At 46.9% G+C, this 26,867-nt stretch overlaps 1 protein-coding gene across 1 annotated transcript in view; it reads left to right on the plus strand.

Moving 5' to 3' along the window:
• TMEM71 (transmembrane protein 71) overlaps positions 1-26,867 on the plus strand; it is a 221,687-nt gene that overhangs the window by 12,060 nt on the left and 182,760 nt on the right. The window contains exon 2 of the mRNA XM_085604903.1: positions 9,375-9,443. Coding sequence (XP_085461029.1) covers positions 9,398-9,443 — 46 coding nt within the window. The 5' untranslated portion in view covers positions 9,375-9,397. The remainder of the gene's footprint in view (positions 1-9,374; positions 9,444-26,867) is intronic.

Here is a 26,867-nt window from a genome sequence, read left to right on the forward strand (position 1 = left end):
AAGCAGTCTTCTCCCCTTTAGCTACGCCAAACTGGTTTTGGGACCAGCTCCTCCTCCCACTAGCCTGGTGCATAGCTGGTGACAGATAGCCTAAGAAGCAAAAGGCTTCCCTTCCTCAGGTCTCCCTTTGCATTTACCTCTGAATGGGCAGGATCAACAATATGAGCTTCGTTAGTACATTTGGTTCCTGTCACAAATTGGTCACCCATTTTTTGGACCTTTATTGTAGGTGAGTCTCTTCCTGGGTCTCACTCACAGTACTTTCAAGGTAAGTTGGACTGAGCATGTTCTTTCCTGGTCCTTTCAACTTAATGAAGTTCCTGGACCCTTGTGAGCTCTCCTTTATGCGCTGAGAGGATTTACATTCCTCACCCCCACGTTTACCTGTCAAAAAGCCCTAAGCCTTTGTTCCTGCTCTGGCAGCAGTGTTCACACCTCATTAGGGGAAGCACTGACAGGGTTCAACTGTTAGCTAATGCTCATTAGCCTACTTAAAGTTCAACCAGGTGAAGTGTAACTTTTTAAAAGTCATTTTTCCTAAATATTTGCTAAAAATCATACTTCACCAATGAACTGGATTTTTAATAAGTATTAACAAAAGTGGTTACATCGCCTCTGTAGCTTATCTCAATACAAAGATAGCAAACATATTATTTTATCTGAACTTTAGTTTTTTTATTGAACAGCTACAGCCCTAACAGTGAAAATATTGTTTAGGGGTTAGTTACTATAGGTGCATGCCACCATTAAATTCTTGCATGTACCACTTTTAAATAATCAGGCATTATACTTTGTGGGCTAATTGGCCTACTCAGAGGTGACATTTAATATTTAAAAAGTAGGGTTCTGTCATGTCAAAAGGGTTATTTTGACAGGATCACCTGCAGGTTTGAATACTGCAGGAGTCAAGCTACACAGGTAGGTCTGAAGCCATGTTTTCTTGGTCACTCTAGTGGATGGCATAATAAGGGCTGCATTCCACAGGTGACATTTAACTGTCCATGCCATTGGTGTATTTTCCTACACCATATTCTATGTCCTTAGGGTAAAGCTAAATTAATAATTCAGTTAAGGATTAGCTAATTTTACTTCGTTTTTGGGGCCAGAGCATATAAACTGGGGCCTAATCAGAGAGTGACCCAGTGTCCAGCAATACCAGTCAGCAAAAAATAAAGAAGAGCACGCCAAAAGGACACTTTTTTACATCCATCAGTCAGTATTGTTGTGGACTACATTTTTCTCAGCATTATCAGTGTCTCAGTAACGTAAGAACTTGGCCCACTAATTTTGAATACTTTAGTTTCATAAATGGCTCAGTATTATCTCTGATACAGAATTAATAGTTGTTAAGTATCAGTGGTTTAGTATACCTAGTAGCTAATCAGTGCACCATTGTGGTCAGTTGCTCAGTAGTTTTAGTCAAGCTGTATTATCAGTAGGTTAGAGTTTCCAAAAGGTTCTTACAATTAATGTGTCAAGATTACCAGGGGCTTCTTTTTGTGGCCTATTATTATTAATGGCTCAGTGTTAATGGGGGTTTCAGCATTATCAGTGGTGAAGTGTCAATGGTTAGTGGGTATGAAGCCTGACTTATGGCCACATTACAAAGCTCTTGGAAATATTAGCACTTTAATTCCACACCCAAATTTACAAATACTGCAGCTATTGGTAATACTGGGATGCACAATTACTACGATATTCCAAGTAATTCCTTTCAGATTGAGAATAACTTTGGCAATCAGTGTTTTTGTACCAAGTTTGAAGATGTGAGCGAGGAGTATTGAACGACATGAACAGGGAAGTGAGAATGACTGGTAAGGCAGATAAGAGGAAGGGATGAATGAATAAGTGATGATGGAGAGGGAGAAATGTGGAAGAGTGAATGAAGAAGCAAGGAGACGGAAGGGGGTGAACAGAGGAGCAAGGACGGAGAGCAAGGGGGAGAGATGGTGGGTAGTGAGAATGATGAGATTAAGGGAAGCAAGCTATTGACATTGGAGACCCAGGAAATGATGACTATATGAAGTTCTACCATCCCAACAAAACCTAATGGAAGCATTAATTGGACAATGTAACCTTTCACAAATTGTCATGGGCGTGTGTGAGAGGGAGGGTCGAAAGGAAAAGCGAGGAGGCTGAATTCGATGAGCAATGGTGATTGAGTTTTATTCAAATGAAATTCATCGTTCCACAAAACAGGTTTAGGATGGTATGATGGCCTTCTCTATTCGGGGATCGTCCTCGCTTTCTTCCGGCTGGTGATGGGTTCCTGGCGTGGTCGGACTTCCTCCCCAGGTTGCCTCGGAAAGTAAAAAAGGAGAGAAGGCTGTAAGTTTCGCGGTTCAGGCTTTTCTGATACGAACCCTCCACCAGTAACGAAAAAAACACCCGTTGTGAGGCACGACACAAAGATACAGGTGTGGTGGTTCTCTATAGGATCAGGCGTGGAACAGGGATAAGGGAGTCAGGTTCACTCTGGCATATCAGAAAACCGGGAGGATTAAAGAAGGGAGGTTCGCGAGAATCCACGGATAGGCGTAACACACAAAAAAAAGGGGGGTTTAGGAACATACACTCTATCGAGGAGTAGACAGGGGATAATTGCAGAGGAGCTAAGCTAGTGGACCACAGTGCTCCTAATAACGCGGCTGGGTTGTGAAGGGATACAAAAGGGAGGTGCGTGCTATGCCAACCGCTCTCACCCGAGGTTTCCATGCATTTGCAACACCCGGTATTCGACTAGCTGGACCCCGCTTATCCCTCCCCCTTCCCGTGTCACATACCGCGTTGGGCGCAACTCTCCTGAGTTGCGGCGGCTTATCAGCGTCCTCCTGGGGGCGTCTACCACTCTTCGGACCAGGTCTCGGCTTCTCCGGCTTCGGGTGAGTCCTCCGAGTCGACGGCTGGCCTCGGTTCCTCGTCTCCTGTGCTGGTGGTCGAGTGTTCCTCTACGCTCTTCTCTTCCTCTCGGCGTGGCTGTTCTCTCTGCTCCGCTGGTTCCACACACCATCGCTGTTCTTCCGGGTTCTCTTCATACTCGTCAGTTCCTGCCTCTCTCATATTCCATTGGCTCCTGCTCAGTCCAGGCGGGGCTCCTCCCTGCACACAAGAATCAGTGGAAAGGATTAACTCATTCCCTCCCAGCCTTCGCGTGCCGTTGTCATTCTGTACAAGGGATGATAGGAAGGGTATACCGGCTATGGAGGCCACCTCCTCACATCCCCCTTCCCTAACTTTCTTGCTGGCAAGAAAAGAGTCAAGGGGATATCTAGATAGATAATCAGCATTAGAGTGTTCTTTCCCTTTCCGGTGAAGAGTAGTAAACCGGAAGGGTTGTAGGGCCAAAAACCATCTCATGATTCTGTCATTATGCCCTTTGTTGCGAGAGAGCCATTGTAAGGGTGCATGGTCCGTGTACAGAGTGAATTCTCTTCCTTCCAGATAGTAACGGAGGGTTTCTATGGCCCATTTTATGGCTAATGCTTCCTTCTCGATGACCGCATATTTGGTTTCCCTAGGAAATAATTTTCTGCTGAGGTATAATACTGGTCTTTCCTGATTCTGAGTGTCGGTTTGGGATAGGACAGCACCCAGTCCTTGATCCGACGCATCCGTTTGCAATATAAACGGTTTAGTGTAATCAGGACTCAGCAGTACCGGCTTTGATGTTATGGCTGTTTTCAAGGTCTGAAAGGCCGCTAGCTGTTGGGTTGAGGGAGATCGTAGCGCTTTCTCGGTGTTGATGTTCTTTTGCAGGAGGTCGGTCAATGGGGCAGCTGTTTGTGAGAAATCTGGGATGAACCTCCTATAATATCCTAGGATACCGAGAAATGCTCGTAGTTCTTTTTTCGTTTGGGGAAAGGGTATATTGGCAATAGCGGTTACTTTTTCGTTTTGGGGTTTGATGAGTCCCTCCCCGAGGAGATACCGTAGGTATTTAACTGACCTAGCTGCTAGCTTGCTTTTAGCAGGGTTGATGGTTAAACCGCTGGTTTTCAGGGTCTGTACTACAGCTACCAAATGATCCAGATGTTGTTCCCATGTGTCGCTAAAAATGACAATATCGTCAATATAGGCGGCGGCGTAGTCCTCACAGTGCTTCAGCACTGTGTTCATTAATCTTTGAAAAGTGGCTGGGGCCCCGTGCAACCCGAAGGGTAAAACAGTAAAGTGATACAGACCTCCCGGGGTTGAAAATGCGGTCTTTTCCCATGTCCTGCCTTCGTAGTGGGACCTGCCAGTATCCTTTACTTAAGTCCAGGGTGCTAATATACTGTGTGTTACCAAGCTTCTCAATCATTTCATCAACCCGGGGTAACGGGTATGAATCAAACTGTGATATTTTATTAACCTTGCGGAAATCGATACAGAATCGAATAGATCCGTTGGGCTTTGGCACTAAAACAATCGGAGAATTCCACTCACTAGTAGAAGGTTCGATCACTCCCATATGGAGCATCTGTTGTACCTCCTTCTCTACCGCCAGTCTGCGGGCTTCCGGTATACGATAGGGACGTAATTTCACCCTCCTCCCGGGCAGAGTATTAATAGCATGTTCGGTTACTGCAGTGTGTCCTGGGAGGGTAGTGAAGAAATCCTGAAAAGGCTGTAGCCTGTCATATAGGTTCTCTTTCTGCTTCTCTGTCAAGTCAGGGTCTATGCTCACGGAAAAAGGGGGTGGGGTCCTTGGTTACGGCTACCAACTGGGGTACCTGCCCTTCCCGTTTCTTTAATAAATTCATGTGAAAGATTTGGGTGTTAGTTGGTTTTGTGGGGTCCATTTCCAGGCGATAAGTCACTGGAGTGACGGCCTCTAAGACTTGAAATGGACCTTGCCATTGCCCCAGGAGCTTGTGGTCTGAGGAAGGCATCATAAGTAAAGCAAAATCACCCACATTCAGAGATCTATTTTTGGTACCCTTATCGTAGTAATGTTTCTGGGCTTCTTGGGCTTGTTCCAAGTGGGTTTTACAGATACTACGTATTTCGTGGAGGTGCGTCTTCAGTTGTAAGACGTATTCATGTAGGGGTTTAGTACTCTCAGGGATTTCTTCCCATTCCTCCCTTGCCATGTCTAGTAGGGTGCGTGGGGGTCGGCCATATAACAGCTCGAACGGCGAGTGTCCGGTGCTTCTCTGGGACTTACATCGGATAGCAAAAAGAGCAAGAGGTAACATGTCCTCCCAACGACGGGTTTCTAACTCAAGCAGTTTTTTTAGTGTGGTTTTGAGGGTAGCGTTATATCTTTCCACTAATCCGTCAGTTTGAGGATGATAGGCTGATGTTCGGATCTGCTTGATGTTTAACTGAGTACAGACCTGTTTCAGGAGCTTGGAGACAAAAGGTGTCCCCTGGTCCGTTATTATCTCTCGTGGAAAGCCTACTCGGGAAAAAATGTTAACCATGGCTTTAGCTATATGCAGGGCGTTTGGATGACGCAACGCCACTGCCTCAGGGTATCGAGTGGCATAGTCAACTAAAACCAACACAAATCTACAGCCGCTTCGAGAGGGGAGCAAGGGGCCTATTATGTCCATCCCTACCCGAGCAAAGGGTTCGCTAATGACAGGTAAGGGACGTAAGGGGACTCTAGAGAAGACACGCCTGTTGTTTTTTTGGCAAATGGCGCACTCCCTACAGTATCGACGGATTTGGTGGTATATACCTGGCCAAAAGAACTGTTTTAGAATCTCCTTCTCTGTTTTTTCCTCCCCAAAGTGTCCCCCTAGGAGATGGCTGTGGGCAAGAAACATCACTTTCTCTCTATAGGTTAGTGGGACTAATAGTTGTAGGGGTTGGTTACTTCCCCCCTTTCTATATAGCAACCCCTTCTGCACTAGAAATTGGGGACCTACTTGATTTGGGTCTTCCTCCTCTGTGGCCTTGTTCCAGGCTTCCCTTAGCGTGTCGTCCTCTCGTTGTGCGGCAAAGAAATCTTGGTCGTACTGCCACATGGCTTCCTCCTTGTTCTGGGTGAGTGCTACTCGGTTCCAATCCCTTTTCTCTCTTTTCTTTTGTTTTCTACTTTTCTGGGGTCTCTCCTGGAGTGGAGTGAGATGGGGCTCCTTTGAAAAAGGGGCTGTTAAATACCAAGCGTTCTGATCGGTGAGGTTTTCTGTAACAACCTTAGAGAGATAGGGATAGTCAGAACCCAGGACTAAAGGTTCCGGTAGCCGAGGTATCAACCCTACTTTCACTGGTACTGGAGCATGAGCGGGACTGTGTTGGATTTGTACAGTAGTGGTGGGATACCTCTTGTTGTCCCCGTGTACACACTGTATGTTTACTGTCCCAGTGGTTTGTGTAACCCCTCCCGGGACTGCAGAAGGCTGTATGACACTCTGCAATCATCCTGTGTCCATCAGGGCTTGTCGTTCTTCTCCATTGACCCTTACGGTGTGGTGATAGGGAGGTTTCTTTCCCGCGGGATTACAATAGTAGGAACGTGTGAGCCCGATTTCCATGGGCTCTTCTTTTTGGGGGCACACCCGGGCTATATGACCGAAACCTCCACACGAAAAACACTGGGGCCCTGGGGAAGGAAAGAAACGAAGGGGGTTAGGCAGGGGACCAGGTAGTAGGGTGACCGTATCCGACCTCCGTGGAACCAGTGGCCTCACTGTCTTGGCAGGTCCTCCGCTAGGACGTTTCCAGGTTTGTTCGTCCTTCCCTCTTTGAATGTCTTGTGCGCGATTATATGCCCCAGCGATATCTACTGCCCTGTCAAAAGTCAGTCCCGTGTGCTGTCGCACCCATTTCTGTACGGGGGGGTGTAAGGAGGATAAAAACTGTTTGTGATATATCTTTTCCATGATGTCCTCCTTAGTGGCAGTTAGGGGTTTCAACCACCGGTCAGCTAGATCCCGGATTCGAAAAGAGAGGGCCCTGGGGGTCTCCTGGGGGCCTTCTTTAATTTGTCTGAGGCGTAGTCTGTACGTCTCATCGTCTATCCCCAACCTTTCCAGCATCGCTTTCTTTACATCATCGTACGGTGTAAGGCCTAAGGGGTTGGTGGCCTGATAGGCGGCCTGCAGATTCCCGGTCAACAGCGGTCCTAACTACTGACCCCATTTGTCTGCGGCCCACCCAGCTGTTCGAGCCATTCTCTCGAAATTGGAAAAAAAGAAATCCGGGTCCTCCCCGTTTACATACTTCTGGAGGACCACTGAAGGTAGGGTGGTTTGGTTTCTTTGCTGACCCATCGTATCCGCAAGTCTGTTGAAAATGGCTTCCTGGGATTGGCTTTGCTTCAACGTGGTTTTATGGTGTTTCTCCCTGTCCTCTTCGGTTAAGGCTAGGAATCGTTCCATAATGCAACCTAACTTTTCCTGACCCTCAGCCATTTTCTGGATTGCGGCCTCCATCCTTTCTGATCCCACTTCTGACACCAAGTGTGAGAGGGAGGGTCGAAAGGAAAAGCGAGGAGGCCGAATTCGATGAGCAATGGTGATTGAGTTTTATTCGAATGAAATTCATCGTTCCACAAAACAGGTTTAGGATGGTATGATGGCCTTCTCTATTCGGGGATCGTCCTCGCTTTCTTCCGGCTGGTGATGGGTTCCTGGCGTGGTCGGACTTCCTCCCCAGGTTGCCTCGGAAAGTAAAAAAGGAGAGAAGGCTGTAAGTTTCGTGGTTCAGTCTTTTCTGATACAAACCCTTCACCAGTAACGAAAAAAACACCCGTTGTGAGGCACGACACAAAGATACAGGTTCTCTATAGGATCAGGCGTGGGACAGGGATAAGGGAGTCAGGTTCACTCTGGCATATCAGAAAACCGGGAGGATTAAAGAAGGGAGGTTCGCGAGAATCCACGGATAGGCGTAACACACAAAAAAAAGGGGGGTTTAGGAACATACACTCTATCGAGGAGTAGACAGGGGATAATTGCAGAGGAGCTAAGCTAGTGGACCACAGTGCTCCTAATAACGCGGCTGTGTTGTGAAGGGATACAAAAGGGAGGTGCGTGCTATGCCAACCGCTCTCACCCGAGGTTTCCATGCATTTGCAACACCCGGTATTCGACTAGCTGGACCCCGCTTATCCCTCCCCCTTCCCGTGTCACATACCGTGTTGGGCGCAACTCTCCTGAGTTGCGGCGGCTTATCAGCGTCCTCCTGGGGGCGTCTACCACTCTTCGGACCAGGTCTCGGCTTCTCCGGCTTCGGGTGAGTCCTCCGAGTCGACGGCTGGCCTCGGTTCCTCGTCTCCTGTGCTGGTGGTCGAGTGTTCCTCTACGCTCTTCTCTTCCTCTCGGCGTGGCTGTTCTCTCTGCTCCGCTGGTTCCACACACCATCGCTGTTCTTCCGGGTTCTCTTCATACTCGTCAGTTCCCGCCTCTCTCATATTCCATTGGCTCCTGCTCAGTCCGGGCGGGGCTCCTTCCTGCACACAAGAGTCAGTGGAAAGGATTAACTCATTCCCTCCCAGCCTTCGCGTGCCGTTGTCATTCTGTACAAGGGATGATAGGAAGGGTATACCGGCTATGGAGGCCACCTCCTCACAGCGTGAAAGACAGTTCATCCAACCAATGACAGACCATGAAAACTACTTAGGAGCCAATAGCTGAAGGAATCTGAGACACGCCCACCCTCTCTGTACTACTTCATCTATGTATTTTTATAAAGTATTGATAGCATGAAGTCTCCATGACAGCTATAGCTGTCTTTAGTGAAACCTAAAAAAGGCCTGGAGCACTATGCTAGTTAGTGCTTGTACTATGACTTCTTTAGTGAAACTGCAAAGGTAATGGCAACCTAAAACCACTTTGTTAATCACAACTGAAAGGCGGGAAGATTGCAAAGTTTGCAAAAAGTAGAGAAAATAGTAACAGTATTATAAATATTGCACCTGCTCGCTCCCAGAAAAGTGTGCCCTCTATAGTACACAGTGCATCCCGAAGCTCCAACAGGACAGCACCCTGTGAGGTGGTAAGACACAGTTGCTTACCTGTTAGATGGAAAGAGCAGAGGAGAGCAAGGGAGGTGATTTACAGGCTACAGGTCACCTTACTGCAGCAGAGGGATAACAAAGTCACACAATATAGATTCACAAAGAAGGTCTGACTTCCTTACTTTCAATATAGTGTTGTCTTCCAGATATGCTGGAGGGCATGTCCCGGAATGTCTTGCCCTGGTGTTATTGTTACCTGGTGAGGGCACATCATGTACAATTGAAGTGCAGTCATGGAAGAACTGTCTCCTGTTAAATCTATATGTACGTGGATATCAGTCACATCCTATGACATTGGTATTAAAAGCTGAAAAGGAAAATAGAGTAATATTTACATTCTCTCATGTTATGATCCATGATATCAGTTGCCTACATTAGAACTAAATCTCTATTTTGCCATTTTCCCATGTTCTTTGACAGGCAGAGACCTACAGAGACTACATCACAATGCATGGCCTGCCTCATCTACAGTCAACGCCTGTCGCAAGTAAATGTATGTACAGTTAATATTTACGTTGGTAGGAATTGGGGGTGCGTTTGGCAGCTTCAGTACAGCGAGAAACACTGAGCATCACTTTTACAGAACAGTTAATTTTGGAAAATGTATATAAGTGTCAAACCCCTTTCAGAAGGCCACAGGGCACACAGTGGCTACTGGGCCCAGCCGTGGTGGTCGAGGCCATTTACCTCCAATGCTCTGGGGCCCGACCTACTATGGATCTTGAGCTACTAGGCCAGGTACCCCTTCTGCACTTAACTCTCAGCGGTAGCTGTGGACGAGCAGTCAAAGGCTCCCTCAAGGATGAAGATACAGGTTATTGAACATGACTCATAACTCAAAATGCACTCAGCAAAGTCAATAAATCAATGTACAGTTAAATACTTGCTTTTATATTAAAAAGAAGTATTTTATTTCTAACTCCATGCATTCAAAGAAGTATTGCGACATTCATAAGAAATAACACAATCCCCTTGAGTTCGGGGCTCAAATGTGTAACTGGATAGTCCCTGTCCCACACTCTTCCTGGTAATGTGGTCGGGGTTATTCCCCATTCACCAGTGGCCACATACAGAGGATGTGCACTAGTATGCCTTACTCAAGTGTCCACTCTGACTCTTAGAAAGCAGTCAAAAGTGTCTGTGATGCTGCAACACCTTTAGCAATGAGTACCCTGGGGCCCGGCAGGCACATATCAAGTCCTATCCGCTACAGCATGAGGAAGTGCTCAGAATCTCAGCAGGTGCCCCAACTGCAGGCACTCACATTGCTCAAGTCCTGCTTGGTCAAATAATTCTGCATGCTGGATGCGCAGCAGCACCTGGCAGATGCAAGCTCTCCTTGAGCTGAGTGGCTGGCTGCAACAGCGATTGGAGGTGTATTTGGCTTCTGTTTGCTTGGTAAGTTCAGCCCTCCCCAAACGGTAGATGGTGGTGTTGTGGAGGGAGGATTTAATCCTGGTGCTCATGATCTTGTACCAGTGGCAGAGTGATATTCTCTCAAAGTCCTCCACAGTCCACAGGACAAGTCAGGGGCAGGTCTTAGTGTTTGTTTTTAACCTATATATCACAGCTTCAGTTTTCCGGGCGACAGCCCAAACTTTACAGTACGTGGTACCAGCAGCCCCGCCAGGCATACAGATTTGCAGATGGCCAAGCATGGGTCTTCACTGCACAGCTACCTATACCATGGCATACCCTACTGACATACTGGGTTGCCACTAAGGCCTGCACAGATCTTGGTGTTTTGCCAGCAATTAATTCCATGTTGCTCCTTGTGGCATATGGGGGTCACAGCAAAGAGGCAGTACAGGCTTCACTCCTCCTCGTCCGGCACTTGATTCACTGTTAAGTTCACAGGGTCCCTCCTTGGCGCAAAGGAGTCACCAATCCGATTCTGCACATGGGCAACAACCTGTTCTGTGCACAGCTATATCCTCACACTTTGCACCGGGAGTCCTCTCAACACTGTCCTCTTCCTCACAAGGCACACTGGTTGTGGCAAGCAGGCAGGCACTGGTGCTTCAGGCTCCAGAGCAGGTGATCTTGGTTTACCTTGGTGATGTCCCCTCAGGCCTGGGCTCCCAGTCCTGTTCACAGGCAAAAGTCTTGCAGAGCTTCCTCATTTCACACAGCCCATCTGGCTGCTTGGGAAAGGACACATCTTTGGGGTCTTCCCTCTTAAAGTCCATTTCCAGGTACCAAATGTGATGTTGGTTCTGGGTCTTATGTTGGGGTTCTGCTTCTTTTGAAGTACACCCTTCTCTCCTCTCTTTTTCCTCTTGAATGGCTGTGTGTTACAGCAGGAGAGACTCCGAAGCTGATAGTCCCACAAAGGAGGCAATAGAAGTGACTGGAGCTCACACATGGATACCAGCCACAGTCAGGTTAATCCCATACTCCCAGCCCTACTCTTTATGATTGCCTTATCAGTCCCATCTCCTTCCTGAGTTGTGTCCATGTCCCTTCCTTGTGATCTCCTTCCTGAGCTGTGTCCAGGTCCCTTTCTTGTGATCTGTACTGAATCAGAGATCACTCTTAGAAGTGCACTGGGGAATCTCTCTCTCCCTTCTCCATTGTGTCCCACCCAGCTGACATGCAGCAATACACAAATCTATCGGGGGGCTCCACCACTCCTCTTGTCTTCACCAAAATGGAGTCCAGGGTTTTCCACGTGATGTGCAAGCACAAGGGGAGATGAAGGGAAGCAGGACACCATACATCCTCCAAAATGTTAACACATCTAATCACAATGAGTACAGTGTATCAAGAGAGAGAGTGGGGAAGAACACTGTGTTCCGTATTAAATGTCCCTGGGTGGAAAAACCAGATCCAGTTGTTCTGCATGAGGAAGCCGCACCCACGTAATGTGGCATGCTTTATCATAAGGTTCCTCACCCTGCCCTGGTAAGATGGTACTAACAAGGTGGACTCAACCTCATGAGTATGAGGGAGTTTTTGATAAACAATTCCTGGATAATTACAGGGATCCAGATAAAAATACATTAGGGTAACCCTGGCGGAATTCCTGTTATTATTAGGTACCCAAAGTTGGTTAGAAGAACTGAGAAAGATGTTTCTGGGCACTATGACCCTCACATCTATGTTTTTTTCTGAGAGGAAATATGACCCTCACAACTATTTTCCTGCCAACATGTATCTGCCCATAAACTAACCTAATACACAGCCTCAGGCATTCATTAGGGCTTACAAAGGTAGAGATAGTAAATCCCTCCTAACTGAAGTAACACCTCTACATGCAGGTGATACGAGGAATTTCTACTGTGTGTTTGGCAGACGGGGTAGAACGCTGATGAATGCTGCTCCCTGACAAATGTGTGACTACAGAAGTCGTCGTCCCTGGCATCTGACCATGTTGTGAAGTACCCGCCCCAGTTGGGTGATCATCTCCTTGCAGGCAAGGTAGGTATGCATGGTGCACATGCATAATCTGTGTTTGCCTATGACAACATTAATCAGCATTTGGGATCCAAACAAGAGTACAGTTAGGCACTCAGAGCAGGGGTACACAACCATTACCATAGAAAGGACTTTTCCTTCCCACCAATTAGATTATTTGTTTCAGCGAGTAATGGACTTCATTAACAAAGTAAATGACTATCCTAAAATATGAACGTACATTGGAAATCCTACCAAAGAGAAAGAAAATTCCCTATTCTGACCTATCTGGAGACAGGGTCCGATTTACCTCAACTATTGTGTGAGTAGATGTGCATTACACCTGGCTAACTCCTGAATGTATAGGTTTAAGTCACACCCACTCATGGAATAAAATACATTTGTAAATGTGGGCCATCGTTCTTACAGAGACTCCAGATTTATCTTTCCGCGTCCGGTCTGAGTGAATTCAGTTGTTTTTGCTCCATCCCCTACACTGGAAGGTTGGTCCAGGTATTCACTACCTTCCTACGGCCACCAGTGGTCTGTACCACAAGGTCTAGAGGCTCATTCTCACAGTCCTCGCCGGCCGAGGGTCTGTTACTACTGCTGGGACTCCTGACAAACTCACACTTCAGGTCCATCAGGCAAAAAAAACAACTGCTCCTTACTGATAAATATGATGTAAGAGACTGAGCCAAAAGGAAGTCACAAACTTAAGCAAGGACATATGATCATAAGCAATCGGTTGCACAACAATCTACACTGCAGTGCTACAAAGTGTGGATTGTAAGTACAAGTCCTGCCTTCTAGGGCTGTATCAGTAAAAGTGAGAGTAAAGTACGCATGCGCTAACAAGTTTTGCACATACACTAGCAACACTTTTTACACACTTTCAGATCATGGGAAGTAGTACTTGACACTCTTGACACTCTGTCATTTTACATATCACTGTACAATTCACTTTTTTTAATTTTTTTTAGAGTTTTATATAGTGCAAACTAGACGCGAGGATATCAGGTATCAGAGTGCTTTACATGAGCGCCAGTTTCGTTACTTTAATCAAACTTGTCCAGTGTTGGTCCAGCAGGGGAAGATCCATGTCAGATTATCACAATAACACTTAATTGCATAAAAGATTTGTACGTAAATGTATTGGGTTTTGTGTTATATAAAATGTAGGATAGATTCATCCATCCTGCATCTTAATTGGACATATCTGAGCTTTTTTAAATTAAAGAACTGGGGAGAGGGCAGGACCGTTGGGGGTAGGGTTGTGTCAGGGTTTGCATAAATACTGGCTGATTAGAGATAAAACAGTGGAAATATGGTCCCTGAGGTAGTGCACTAGTTAAAGTTAGACCTACAGGAAATCACTTCCTGGGTCTAGGGTGGAGCTTCCTGGGCAATGTGGTAAATGGATATATAAAATCTCCACCTACACTGGCTTATGTCTCTGGCAGCATTCCTCATTGTTTTGGCTTCTTTGCTGCAGTTTAATTTGTCAGTGACGACCATCATTGAGATTCCCCTTTTCAGTTCCCTCTTCCTTTCATTCGACCTCACTTAAAATTTGATCTCATGGTCATATGATCTTACCTGCCTGTGACAGTCTTTCCCTTGTTTATCCTCTTTTGGTGTCCTGAGGCTTTGGTCCTCCTTTCCGGCTGGATGCAGAGCTCAACCCGCACCAAGAATGGGGTATTTTTAATACTGAACACAAAAACGTGTGTATAGCATTTACCTTGAAAGAAAACTGATTTGTCTGTGCTGTTTTCCTTCACACAGTATCAAGTTCCATGATTGTCCTGAGCTGATATCTAGAGCCTTTCTCTAACCACTGTGACTGGTGTGTTCCCCTTCTCCCATTTCTCTGGTTCCTAACTGAGATATTGTTCTCATACCAAATTTATTTGGAACAACTGGAAAAGTGGGATTCTCGGCTACCCCCATACAACCCTACTATCTTCCTTATATCCTAACAGGTTGCCCTTTCTAAGTTTTGTAGATGAGGGAAACCTAGTCATTTTCACTAAGGCCTCATGGAGAAGGTGGGCTCCTGCAGAATGAGGTGTCTCCAACCAGTTGATCGCGAGCTACCAGTAGCTCCCATACATCTTCAAAGTAGCTCGCAGCTTTGAGTTCATTTTTAAATAAGCACAGGGTCACATTTTTCTTTTAACTTTATACTACATTATTATCATCAGGCTGCAGATAGCAGGGCCTGATAATGAGCAGTACCCAGTCAGATTTGTGGGCCAGGCTGGGCCACAGAGGTGAAGAACTGAGGCACTGAAGTATTTTACTCTTAAATAATAGTCCTTGCTGACTCAATATTGTAGCTGAGAACAAAATGATGTTTCTGGATGCTTTTAAATGCTTTTAAATGGAGAAAGTTAAATTGAAAAGTTATCTTAATGAATAACTCTTCATTTGAATTTTCTCCCATTTACAAGCAGGTGGCCTTTTGCTCCCAGTGGCCAGTAGACAGGCGTCATCTTTATAGCTGAAAAATAGTAATTTTTTCAAATGGGAGAAATTTAAAGTGAAAAAAACTTTTTCTATGAAACATTAAGTATTGATGTTTTTCTCCACTTTCTCTTAAGCCAAATACATCTTAATGTCTTATGAAGCATGTTTATTCACTTAAAATTCATCTAATTTAAACACATTTATGTTTCTGTTATAAATATGGCATCATGTCCACAGGCCACTGGGAGCAAGATGCTTGGTGTTTGTAAATGTAAAACTTGGAAGTGGGAGATAATGTAAATGATGAGTTTTATGGAATCCACATAAAAAAGTCAACTCTTCAGTTTAATTGCCTCTATACAGTGCCATATTTATAAGTGAAAAATACAGCCATTATTTTAAGTTGGAGAAATTTAAAGTGCAGAAAAATGTTTCATACTCTGAACATTTTTGCTGAACATTTTTCTGCACTTTAAATTTCTCCCATTTGTGTTATACATGTAATGGTGCCACATATGGCAAAAAGTGTGTCCTGTGCCACAAGTACATACAACACCATCTCTCAGTCACCCGTACACATTTAACTCCTTTAACACTCTTCAGGTTATCCTCGGCTCTTCTCTGCTCTACATAGCACCAAGACACCTCCAGGCATTCGTGCGCTTTATTAGTTGCATCATTCATTCATTCAAGTATCCCATTCACCAGCACACATGTTCATACATTCTCAAACACCATGCTCTCACTGACACACACAGCAGCCCTGTCATAGTGCCCCTAGTCAAAGTATTTTTCTTAAACCATAGCATCTGGCTCTGTGGACATTAGGCTTACAGCCAATTCAGCTTGGTGTAGGGGCGTCTGGCAACAATGCACGAGTTGCTTAGCCTTCAGTAGCTCACAATGATTTTTACTGATCAGAAGTATTCTCAACGATCTATCGCCGAGTTATCAGCACTTTAGCGCAGCCAAAGTGGCGATAAATCTATCGCATCATTCACAAGCTGGTGCTAACAGCCCATATCACCAGTTTACCTGCGATAGCAGCCGCAAAAAACATCGCCACATATGACCCCGGCAACTATCGCTAATGAGATGCAGAGTAGGCGTTCCCGAGCAAAACGTCTTGACAACACCACTCCGCAACATTCTCAATGACTAGCCACATCGGCGATAAGACCACAAAACAGGTGATAAGGTGTGTTAGCAGCAGGAAACTAACACCTGCTATGACATGGTCCAAAGTCGGACGAGACCTGGCACCAGACAAGGGAGCTCAGCCCAGAGCCACACATGAAGAACAACAGATGCCCTGGAGCAACTGAACATGCAGCCCGGAGCTCCAATAGGGCAACAACACCCACTGCTACCACCCCTAGGCCTGCCACCCCCCTCCTCCTTTGGACAAAGATATTGCCATCAAATCCACGAGATCATGATCCACACAATTTGCCTGTAGTCGCACAATCACAACACCTAACATACATGTGTGATCAGAAAAAGGAGAATCATACATTCAACTCAGAATATCCAAACAATATGTTTATTATATAATACACCCAAAGCAACAATTCAGAAGAGTCATGTCGGGTCTTCTCAGGACATTTTGTAAGTCACAGCCTGCAAGACAAAAACCTAGATAAGAAGGTGTGTCATGCGCTCATCAAAGTACAGAGAGAGAGAGTGAAAGATGAAGAGATAAAGAGAGGGAGAGAGAGAGATGGAGAGAGGGAGAGAGAAAGAGAGGGAGAGATAAAGAGATAAAGAGAGGGGGAGAGAGGGGGAGAGGGAGAGAAAGAGAGGAATAGAGATGGAGAGAGGAGAGAGAAAGAGAGTGGGAGAGAGAGAGACAGCGAGTGAGAGAGAGAGAGGGAGAGAGAAAGAGGGAGAGAGAAAGAGGGGGAGAGAAAGAGGGAGAGAGAGAGCGGGAGCGAGAAAGCGGGAGAGGGAGAGAGAGAGAGAGAGAAAGAGGGAGAGGGAGAGAAGGAGTGTGAAAGAGAGGGAGAGAGAAAGAGAGGGAGAGAGAAAGAGAGTGGGAGAGAGAGAGAAAGAGGGAGAGAGAGAGTGCCGAAACTGCAGACCCAGGCCTCACTGCTCACCTGCTGCCACCGGTGTGTCTCCAGCCACGTGCCGGTACACACTGCAGTCCCCCAGGTCCTGATCTGAAACAGTTGCCAAATACATGAATGGCGGAGTCCATACAGTAGCATACGCCATCATCGCTTGCCCGCCCCTGCGCACATAGGCTGCTGCACCCCAGCCCCTCCCGCCGCCTAGCGGAGATTGCCCGCCCCTGCGCAACCAGGCCTCACTGTCCACCTTACGCCACCGGCGAGTCTCCAAGAGGGCCCACCACGTGCCGGTGGGAGCTCCAACCCCGGGGCCCACGACCATGGCACCCTCCACATCATGCAGCCCCGCACCGCAGGCCACCAGGTCACACACTTGATTCTGGGTCTTGATTTTGCTATGGCAAAGAACATATCAGTGCACACGGCCTCATTGCAGGCTGCACACCCGCTCAGCCCTAGAGGTGCCACTAACTCTGTGAACCGCGAGGCGACGCCACGTGTCGGTAGGCCCGCACTGCCCGCTGGCTCAGGCCCACACTGCGGTCCAGCAGGGCTCACACTAATGCCACCATTCCGGACCGCCTGGACGGCGCATCATCACAGGCTGCACACCCACTCAGCACTTAAGGTGCCCCTACCTCAGTACACCGAAAGACACCGTCCTGTGGCGGTGTGCCTGCTGCAGTGTATCTGGTGCCACCAAGTCTGTGTTCCGCCAGCAATGGACCTTTTATGATTGAGTCCTGTGGTGCGGACACCATCATGTCACCCCCGGCACTGGACAATGTGAGGTGGCAGGGCCCTAGGACCTCATGCATAAATGATACCCACACGGGGGCACCCAGTTGGAGAGTGGAAATGGCATCCAGCACGTGCGCCAGGCCCTTTTTATTGGCAGGGTCGCATGTCCTGTGATGCCGGTGCTGAATGGGTGTGGTGTGGGTGTGAACCAGCAGTGAGGGAGTGGCTGTGGCATGCTGACAACTAGACCTGTGAGCAGCAAATCCCTACAGGGAAGACCTGGGACATGTAGCGTTGTCGTCCCCCCCGTGAGCGTAAGCGGAGTCCGCTGGCCTGGCATATGCCAGTCCAGCGTAAGGGTGTGAACAATGACCCTGGGGCTCTGGGCGTGCTTCCGTTCTGGGCTGGAGCTAATGCGTGTGTCTCCGTTCTAGTATCGGCGCCACCCGGAACGCAATTGACAGTGTGTCACCCTGTGACCCAAGTCCTGCAACATGAGCAACATTGAAGTAAGGGGGAAATCATTGACCCTACATTCATCTATACCGCCACACTTGCAAGATTATAGACATGACACATCGGTGTGACAATGAATGTTTAATGCACATTCAATGGAGTGTTGTAGCTGGAGCAGTACAGGGCCATGCAAACCCCACCTTGATTTGTTGGCCCGTGGAGGGCCAGCCAGAATCCTTAAGGGAATGACAAGTACATCAGAAGAGGAGGAGTTCAGTCCGCAGTCAGATAGCTGTGTCATTTGTGACCAAACAGAACATGGCAGTCCATTTCGAGGTGAGTGTTGCAGAGTGCATTGGGGGACAGTGGAAGGTGATGATGCAGAGGGCAGAACCATGGAGAAACAGGCCATATGGCGGAGTGGAATGCTACTGCGTCCTTCTTACCACAAAGGCAGATTCATCTGCATCTTCGTCCTCTGCTGTTTCATGTGCCTCGTATGTGGGTGGTGGTGTTCTGTCTCCAGCACTGTGTGGCAGTGACACCTCAGGGGCCGGAGGTGGGATGTCCGCCGCACTGTGTGGCACTGACACATCAGTGGCCGGAGATGTGGATGGAGTGTTAGCAGCAGCATTCATCAGCCCCAGGCCTTGTGGCAGCAATGCCATGAGGATGGTCTTTAGGGCACTGAGGGACCCAGCTACTTCTCGTTGGTGTGCAGCCGTGGCAGCCGCTCTTTCCGCCCGCGTCCGCTCCATGTCATCCATGAGCCTCCGCATGAGTCCCAACACCCGGGCGAGCTCGCTGGAGCCACTCTGACTGGACAGTCGTTCTTGTCTCTGAGTCAGGACTCTGGCGATGTCAGCCATGGTTCATTGGAGAGCCTGGAGTGGACTGTGGGTTTCCGTTAGGGACTGTGAGTGGTCCCTGATGGGACTTAGAAACCCATGTATGGCATCTAGTTTGGCTGCCCTGCGGTTGAACCCCACCTGCACTTGTTCAGCCAGCTTCTCCTGGCACCCCAACACACGGAGTTGGAAGGCCATGTGTTCGTCGTGGGGGTCCTGGGAGGCAGCTGTGGTGGTGGGTGCTGCCTGCTGTGTGTACTGTGCTGGGGTGGGTTCTGCTCGTAGCAGCTGGGCTGCCCTGCTCCTGGAGGTGGGGTGCGGAGGCTCTCCATGAGCTGTTGGAGGGCGTCAGAATCGAAGGTGTGGTGGTCCTCTTCGTCATCGGAGAAGAGAGGTTTGGGCTGCTCTGCAGGAGGTGTTGGATTTACCCCTGAAATGTGAAGGGGAGATGCAGTTTAACATTGTGTTGACATGTGTGTTGATGCATTGTACATGTTTACATTCAGACTGCATGACAGTGTATATTGTGTGTTTTTGTGGGGAGCTGCCTATTTGATGCGGGACTGTGGACATTGCGACAACATCACAGATGTGTGTTTGTACTTGTACATCATCATCTCACATTTCCCTGCTATGCCAAATGTGATTGGACAAAATCTGCACACAAACGGCACCAGTTGTGTCCTATGTTCTGTTGTGGACGTGTTGCAGTTTGTACCACATTGTTGTTGATGTTGCTGTGCTCTGCATGTTATGTGTGTGTGCTGCATTTTGGAGGAGTCGCACCGCAGCTCTGATTTGGATGCCCCTTATCCCTTTAATGCGGTGTGCCTTTGACTTTTGTGCTTGTACAGTGCTGGGATGCTGCGGACTTGTGGTACATTGGGCTCATGTTGGGATTTGGGGGCCTGGGGCATGGTTTGTCCGCAGATGTGCTATGCTCAATTGTGCATGTGTACCATTGTGCCTATCTCCCCCCTTCCCCCCAGTCCCTGGTCGTTACTCACCCTGTTGCTGTTGAGTCCGGTCATGTTGAGCAGTGTCCTGTCCCCCAACTCCTGCCACCATCTCCCCACTGATGACTGTGAACACCATTTCCTCCATGTCGTCCAGCTCCTCCTGTGGCGCTGGGCTCCTACCTCCAGTCTGCATTGCTGCCTTCCGGTTGTTTGCGAGTTTCTGCTTGGTTTTGATCTTGACATCATTCCAGCGCCTCTTGACCTCTTCCATTGTCCTCTTCAACACTCCAACTGCATTCACCTTGTCCTTGATGGTCTGCCATATTCCATTTTTGGTTCCCGGTGACACAGTGGTGGTGAGGAACAGTAGTTGATGGTGTTCTATCACCTCCGTTATCAGGATCTTGTTTTCCTGCGGACTGAACCTTTTCTTCCTACTCTTCTTGTCCTTGCCCTTCCCTGACAACGAGGTCCCAGGCTGGTTTCCTGGGGGGCTTGTGAGATTCTGGTTGTCCTCTGCACTTAGTCCGGCTGACTCCATTGTGCTTCGCTGTTGTTTGGCTTTTGTTTGTGTTTTTTTTTCAACTTTCATAGTGCATTTTCCCACATGTCGCATGGGGATTGCAGGCCTGTGGCTGGTTTTCACTGATTTTTGTATCACGATTGGCGTCATCGCCGCTTTTTTCACGTTTGTGTTTCGCATTTTTGCGGCATCGCATTGATTTTAACGCGTTCATTTGACGTGTTGTCGTGGGTCTATCGCATGGTGCAGCCGTGTTGAGAATACCACGTTAACATGGAGTTATTTTCCCGCGATAGACTGCGATGTGAAGAGTTGCGTTAAGCTACTTTTGCGCCAGTTATCACATGTTCTTGTGAACATCTCCCTATGTGTATAGTAAGACACAGAAGTCTAGAGCAGGCAATGTTCTCCCTGTGGTACACAGCTGAATGACTATGTGTACAAGCAAGCTCTTCAAACTCCTTACCCGGTGTGGTACCACAACATTACGGCCTAAATATGACCTGACAAAATTATTGTGGTCTAATATTGTTTCAAAAGTATCACCCCTTTGGATTTAATAGAAAATATATTCCCAATTGAACAATGGTATTGTAAATGATATTTAGGTCATGCTAGGAACATTCTTTGATATATTGCTTTATAGTAAGAGCCTCCTATTTGGAAATAAGGATGTGACTGGCTGCGTATGCTATTATAAACAATTTGAAAGCACGCCTATTGTCTTTGTCAGTGCATGCTTGGCAAATTACACAGGTTCAGTGTTCACTCCTCTAGTCTGCATGCATCAGACAGTGCTTGCTGTGCAATACCTTTTATCTCCTAATACGTCTGCTTGAGGAGGGGTATGCCTTTTCACACCCAGGAGGAAGAAAAGTAAGTTAATGCCTACCTGCATCAAAAAGAGCGGTCTTAGAGAAAGAATAGACCTTTAAAAGCAAACCCACCCACAAGAGGAAACAATACTGCAAACAGGGAAAGTGAACTAGTGCTGTCAATGTTGGGAACAGCATGGCCAGGACATTGTTATTATGCCATAGCACCAGATGGCCTGCATATATATCATATGTGGAAAGAGGGGACAGGTAATTGCTCTGCAATAAACTGCTGCCTCTTATGTATGCACATTGGCAATTAGTAAACATTTTATCTACAGCATCGTTCGGGCCCTTGTAAAAGGTATGTTAGTGAATATTTGCAATATGTGCCCAATATATCACACACATGCAAATTCATCTCATCCACACTTGCTGTCTTTTACCACTATCCCTAAACCATTGTAAAAGTTGCAACTGCCAACTGTGCCTAATTGTACACAACTTGTAATGCCAACATGAGCACCTCCTGTCTTATCTGTCAACACGGCACTTGCAGCCACAGGGCACCTTTGGCACATTTCAATTACTGTTTAATGCATGCATGACATGTTTTCTGGAACATTGGGCTGCAGTGCGAAGGGGGATACCCGGTCCCATGGCGCTCCGAGTGTACAGCAGCATACATTCCATTTTGCTTAGTGTCATTATCATGGCTGCTGGTTTCATGTCTGAAGTCATTAACATTGTCATATGCACAACGAACACTTCGCACTCAGTGTGACCAATTTACCTAGGTCGGTGGGGTGGGGGGAAATGGGAGACACACAAAAATAATACAAATAAAGTACTTACCTTAAGGTATGGCGCAATGTCCTCCTCCACTAGACGTCTCTCTTCCGTGGGACCCGACCAAATCCCCTAACCAATCCTGGTGCTGCTCTCATCAGCATGGGAGCAGCACTAGGATTGGTTGGAGCTGCCTCACTCAGAGCTCTCTGAGTTAGAGAAAATACAGGCCTCCCATACTCTTGAGAGAGGTGAGTGAGTGGTTTAAAATGCACTGGTCTCTTTGGCCTGCTGTCTTGTGACGCCCAGCTACACATGCACATTTAAAGCTGGGTTAGAGAAGTCTAAAATGCGCATGTCTGGCTGGCTGTAGCAAGACGGCAGGCCAAAAAGACATGAGCATTTTAAAGCGGACAGCTCTCTGCTGCCACCTGGCAGCACAGGCCCCTCTCCGTCCTGTCACTCAGTTTAGGACGGGTTGGTTCTGAAAAATAAAATGGTAATAAATAAACGTTATTGCCATTTTATTTTTCAGCTCTGGCCTGTGGGGCGACGCACCTCTGCTCAAACGGAGGAGCTGCCCCTGTTCGCACTATATTTCCCTATGCAACGATGCATCAGCAGCTCATGTCACCTTTTGGTGCCAGCTGTGTTTGGTTTTAAGAGAATAGAATCCCCTACATAAATAAAGTACTTTGATGCCAGCTTATTGTGTTCTCACTCCACTTTAGACTATTCCTTGCTGCAGAGCCAGAGGACAGAGACATTTCCTGTGTTTGCATGGTGGATCATGCAATGGTCATACAAAAGGTTGCACACTTCTAGATGTTTTGGGGTGCTCTAGTTGAGCTACAAAGATGCATCAGCTGATTGATTGTCTACTACTACGGCCTCAGCCCAGGAGGTCCCACACCAGAACACCAACTGATTTATTCGTAAACTTCCAGGAAATCAATGGGCTTCTAGCGGACTTCATGCATAAGTTGGTGACCCAAATTTCCAACTTTTTTGCCATACTTTGTGACAGTTAAATAGGTGTTCTAGTTTACTGCAATGAGAACTATCACTCGTACTAGTGCTTGTCGCTTACTCACTATAGGCCCAGACAGAGTTCACAAGGCTCCAAGCCGGCCACTAGCACATGTGCTGCTCTCAGGACTGTCGGCCTTGGTCATCATTGGGACAGCTTGAGTTAAATGGATGCCAAGCCCTCACCCAGCTAGACTATTTCATCATTGAGTTCGTTCGGCACCCCAGCCGGGTAGAATGTAGCCGGTGTTGGATCCTTGAGGGCTTGGAGCTCAGTCTGGAACCTCAGAGGTATCAGAAGCCAACAGTTTGTAGATAGAACTTGACACTGTACCTAACAGAAGCCTCATGGGGCACTCTCTTTGTGCCTCAATCGTGTATGGGGGACTGAAGAGAACAAGACTATGTCAAATTAGCCTTTTTTTTATAGAACTGCCATTTATTTGGTATAAAAAACAATTCCTAGATAGCCACGGATGTGGGATAACACATTTGCACATATGCCCGTACGCAGGCATGTGTCATTACGCACTGGCGGCCATTTGAGCTTTTTACATTTTCCTGTTCTGACATGGTAAATGGCAATATACGAAAAATTGATATAGAAGAACATATAATAATATATAATAAAATAATATGAGTTGGGGTGCCAGATGGAAAATGAGCCGCCCAGTAGCACCCCCGAAGCTACTGGAACTTGGGGAAAAAATGTATATAAAAATACCCCGCCCTCCTCCACACCCACCATGGCTACTTTTTTTAGGGTGTTCACATCCACAAAATGCCATGCGTTGATACCGTCGTTGATGGACAATCTAGTTAGCAAATGCAGAAAACCAGCTGAACCTCAGTGGCCCATGTCCTACAGGGGCTGTTTAAAAGCCCCTTTCTGTGTCAGTGAGTCTGCATGTGTAGCATATTATGTGTGTTGTGTGACATGTGTTGTGTGATGACATTGGATCTCGTGAGACAGCTAAAGTTGTCTGTGGGTCAAACCCCAAAAGGTGCTTTGTGGATTAAAAATCAGCCACTCTTTCTGCCACCACTTAGACATCTGCTACGATGACCTCATAGAGGCAGCTGGAATGTTGAGAGAGTCGCCTCAGCAGTGACTGCTAATCAGTGCAGGAGTCACGCTGTGCCTTGCTGGCACTGCAGATGCATTAGGGGGGATGTTGCCGAAATCCGTGAAGGTAAGGATGATGGACACGCACAGAAGAGCCCAGAGGGATGAGGGGGCCCAGTGAGCGGCGCATGTGACAGAGCTGCTGAAGAAGATCCGTTGCAGAGTTAAATAAATAATGGTAGTACAGGCCTCTAAAGGGGAAAGAAAGGTTACTTATTTTAAGTTGTTAAGTGTGCCAGGATGAGGGTCCTTTTTCCAACATTGAATATCAGGACATTTAACTGGATGAAACTGTGGAAGATTTACGATGTCATACACCAGCTCTGATATATGCGAGCAAAAATGGCTGTGGTCCAGCTCTACCAAGAGGTCTGGTAGTAAATGTAGGGTTAGTGATAGCTACCTGAATATATTTATCAACAGCACAGATTGTGTTATCAGTGTCACAGCCATATTCACACTAAAACAATAATTACAAGTTATATTTATTGACTAGAAGAGATTACATCAACATTAGAAAAAACATAGAAATAGCTCTAGGACATCAGGATTGCATGAATGTAATATTATTACATATTGTAAAAGAAAACTGTAAAACTTAAAACAGACAGAAACTGGAGTCACTGAAGGGAAAGGTGCAAGGCTGTAGGTGGCTGCGGCCCTGGAAGCAGTAGAAATGGAAAGAACAAAGGGGCAGATTTACAAGCCCCCTGCGCCACCAGCACGTCACTTTTTGTGACGTACTGGTGGCGCAGGGGGCTCCTCCATATTTACAAGGACAGGAAAAGCCACCCTGCGTGACTTTTCCTCTCCTTGTAAATACAGCCACTTCACACGCAGCACGAAGGGGTGTTCCATGGGTGTTGCAACACCCATGGAACAAGACACATCTCCAGATTTACGAGAAATCGTAAATCTGGAGATGCGTGTGGCGTAGCGAGGCGCAACGAGGAAAAATGTTTTCATTTCTCCTCTTTCTAAGCGTGCTGCATTCTACAGCACGCATTGAAAGAGGAAAATGCCTGTAGTGATTGTTTTTGTGCAGGAAGGTGCCCCTTCCTGCACAAAACAATCTCCCCATTACACAGGCATCCTTGCACCATGGTGCAAGGGTGCCTGCGCCAGAGCATGGCTGTAGTTTGTGCACCAGCCCAAGGAGAAGCACAGAGATGCGACATATTCTTGTAAATATGTTGCATCCCTGTACTTTGGAAGTGCTGCAGCGTGGCACAGCCAAAGGGCTTGCGGTGCCACGCTGCGGCACTTCCTCGTAGACCTGCCCCAAAAATGAATCTATCAGAAATGGATCTTTAATGGTGGACCTTGTAGAACTGCAGTTTGCAGGAATATGGAAACCCAGACATGCGGGCAGCACATTTAGGATTGCTTAGACAAAATAAACTGGACTAACTAGCAGTCACAGTGAGGCAGTCAAAGCCTAATGCAGAATGTAGACTGGAAGCCATGATGGAATGGTAAGTAGTTAATGCATTTTGGGGGAGAGCAGACTGCTTTAAGATGGCCGCTGCTGATTTGTGTGTGTTCACATGGACCACGCTTCTCCAAAGTCGGTCCTGGAGAGCCGGATCCATGCCAGATTTTTAAGATAACTGCATTTATCTAAATGGGGATATGTAGAAATCTGCCCTGGAACCGCAATTCTTGGACTGACATTGACCACCATCGAAGGATCTGAACCAGGAACTGAACCAAGAAACGTCCCTGCACGTTGGAGAAATAAGCTGAATGGAATCAACATAAAGCACGAGTTCTGCACATAACTCTGAGGGTTCTTTGCAGAAAAGCAAGTGCTCTGCGAGGAAACACGATTGCTGGGTCGCAAAGAGCAAGTGAAAGAAGGATAACATGATTCTATGTAAAGGCTTTAAAATGTAAAGTGAACCTGGGATTGGGAACTGATACCTCACCTGCTGGAACCACGGCGATACGTCTGGATAGTACGATGAAAACTGTATTGAAGTCGTCAATGAAACGACTGCAAAAAACATAAAAAGAAGACATCTATGTAGTTCTTATTTTGTAACCCCTCTGTTTATTTGTCACAATTCATTTGCATTCCATTAGTGCAATAAATGTCTGTAGGGCCAGGGCAAAAAATAACAGCAAACAATACCTGTGAGAGGCAACCATGTCTGATTCCCTGTTGACGTTTTACCGAGGGACTGCTTAATGGCTTCCTTTAATCGGCTTTACGTCTTTCATACACAATCCTTAGCCTGTTGAACAAGGTGAGGCATTTTTTGGGACCTGGAGCATTTAGAATCTACTGGAAAGCCTCCTGCGAGGGTTCTACTGTGTACCACAGGTGTCCCAGGGGCTCCAGTACTATTATTGCACTCCCGTTTCATAACCAAAGTACTCCCTCTAGGCACTCACCTCTCCTGGGGAGTGAAGCTGAGCATTCAAGGCTTATTTTACAGGCTATAGGGGTTAGCAATATAACCTGACACATTAAATATCATTCAAGTCAATGTCACGTCAGTAACATAACTTCACAGAAGAATGTACGTTTTATGGGGCATATCAACAACAACCGGCGATAATTATCGCTCAGCGCTCTTAGCGTGAGGATAATTATCGCCGGCTAGCGTGAATTTTTATCGCTGAGATAGCGTGCTATTAGCAACGCTTATCTCAATAGCGATAAAAATCTACACGCTAACAGGCTAA

This window comes from Triturus cristatus, chromosome 5_1, assembly GCF_964204655.1.
Source record: "Triturus cristatus chromosome 5_1, aTriCri1.1, whole genome shotgun sequence".
In the NCBI taxonomy this organism is placed as follows: Eukaryota; Metazoa; Chordata; class Amphibia; order Caudata; family Salamandridae; genus Triturus; species Triturus cristatus.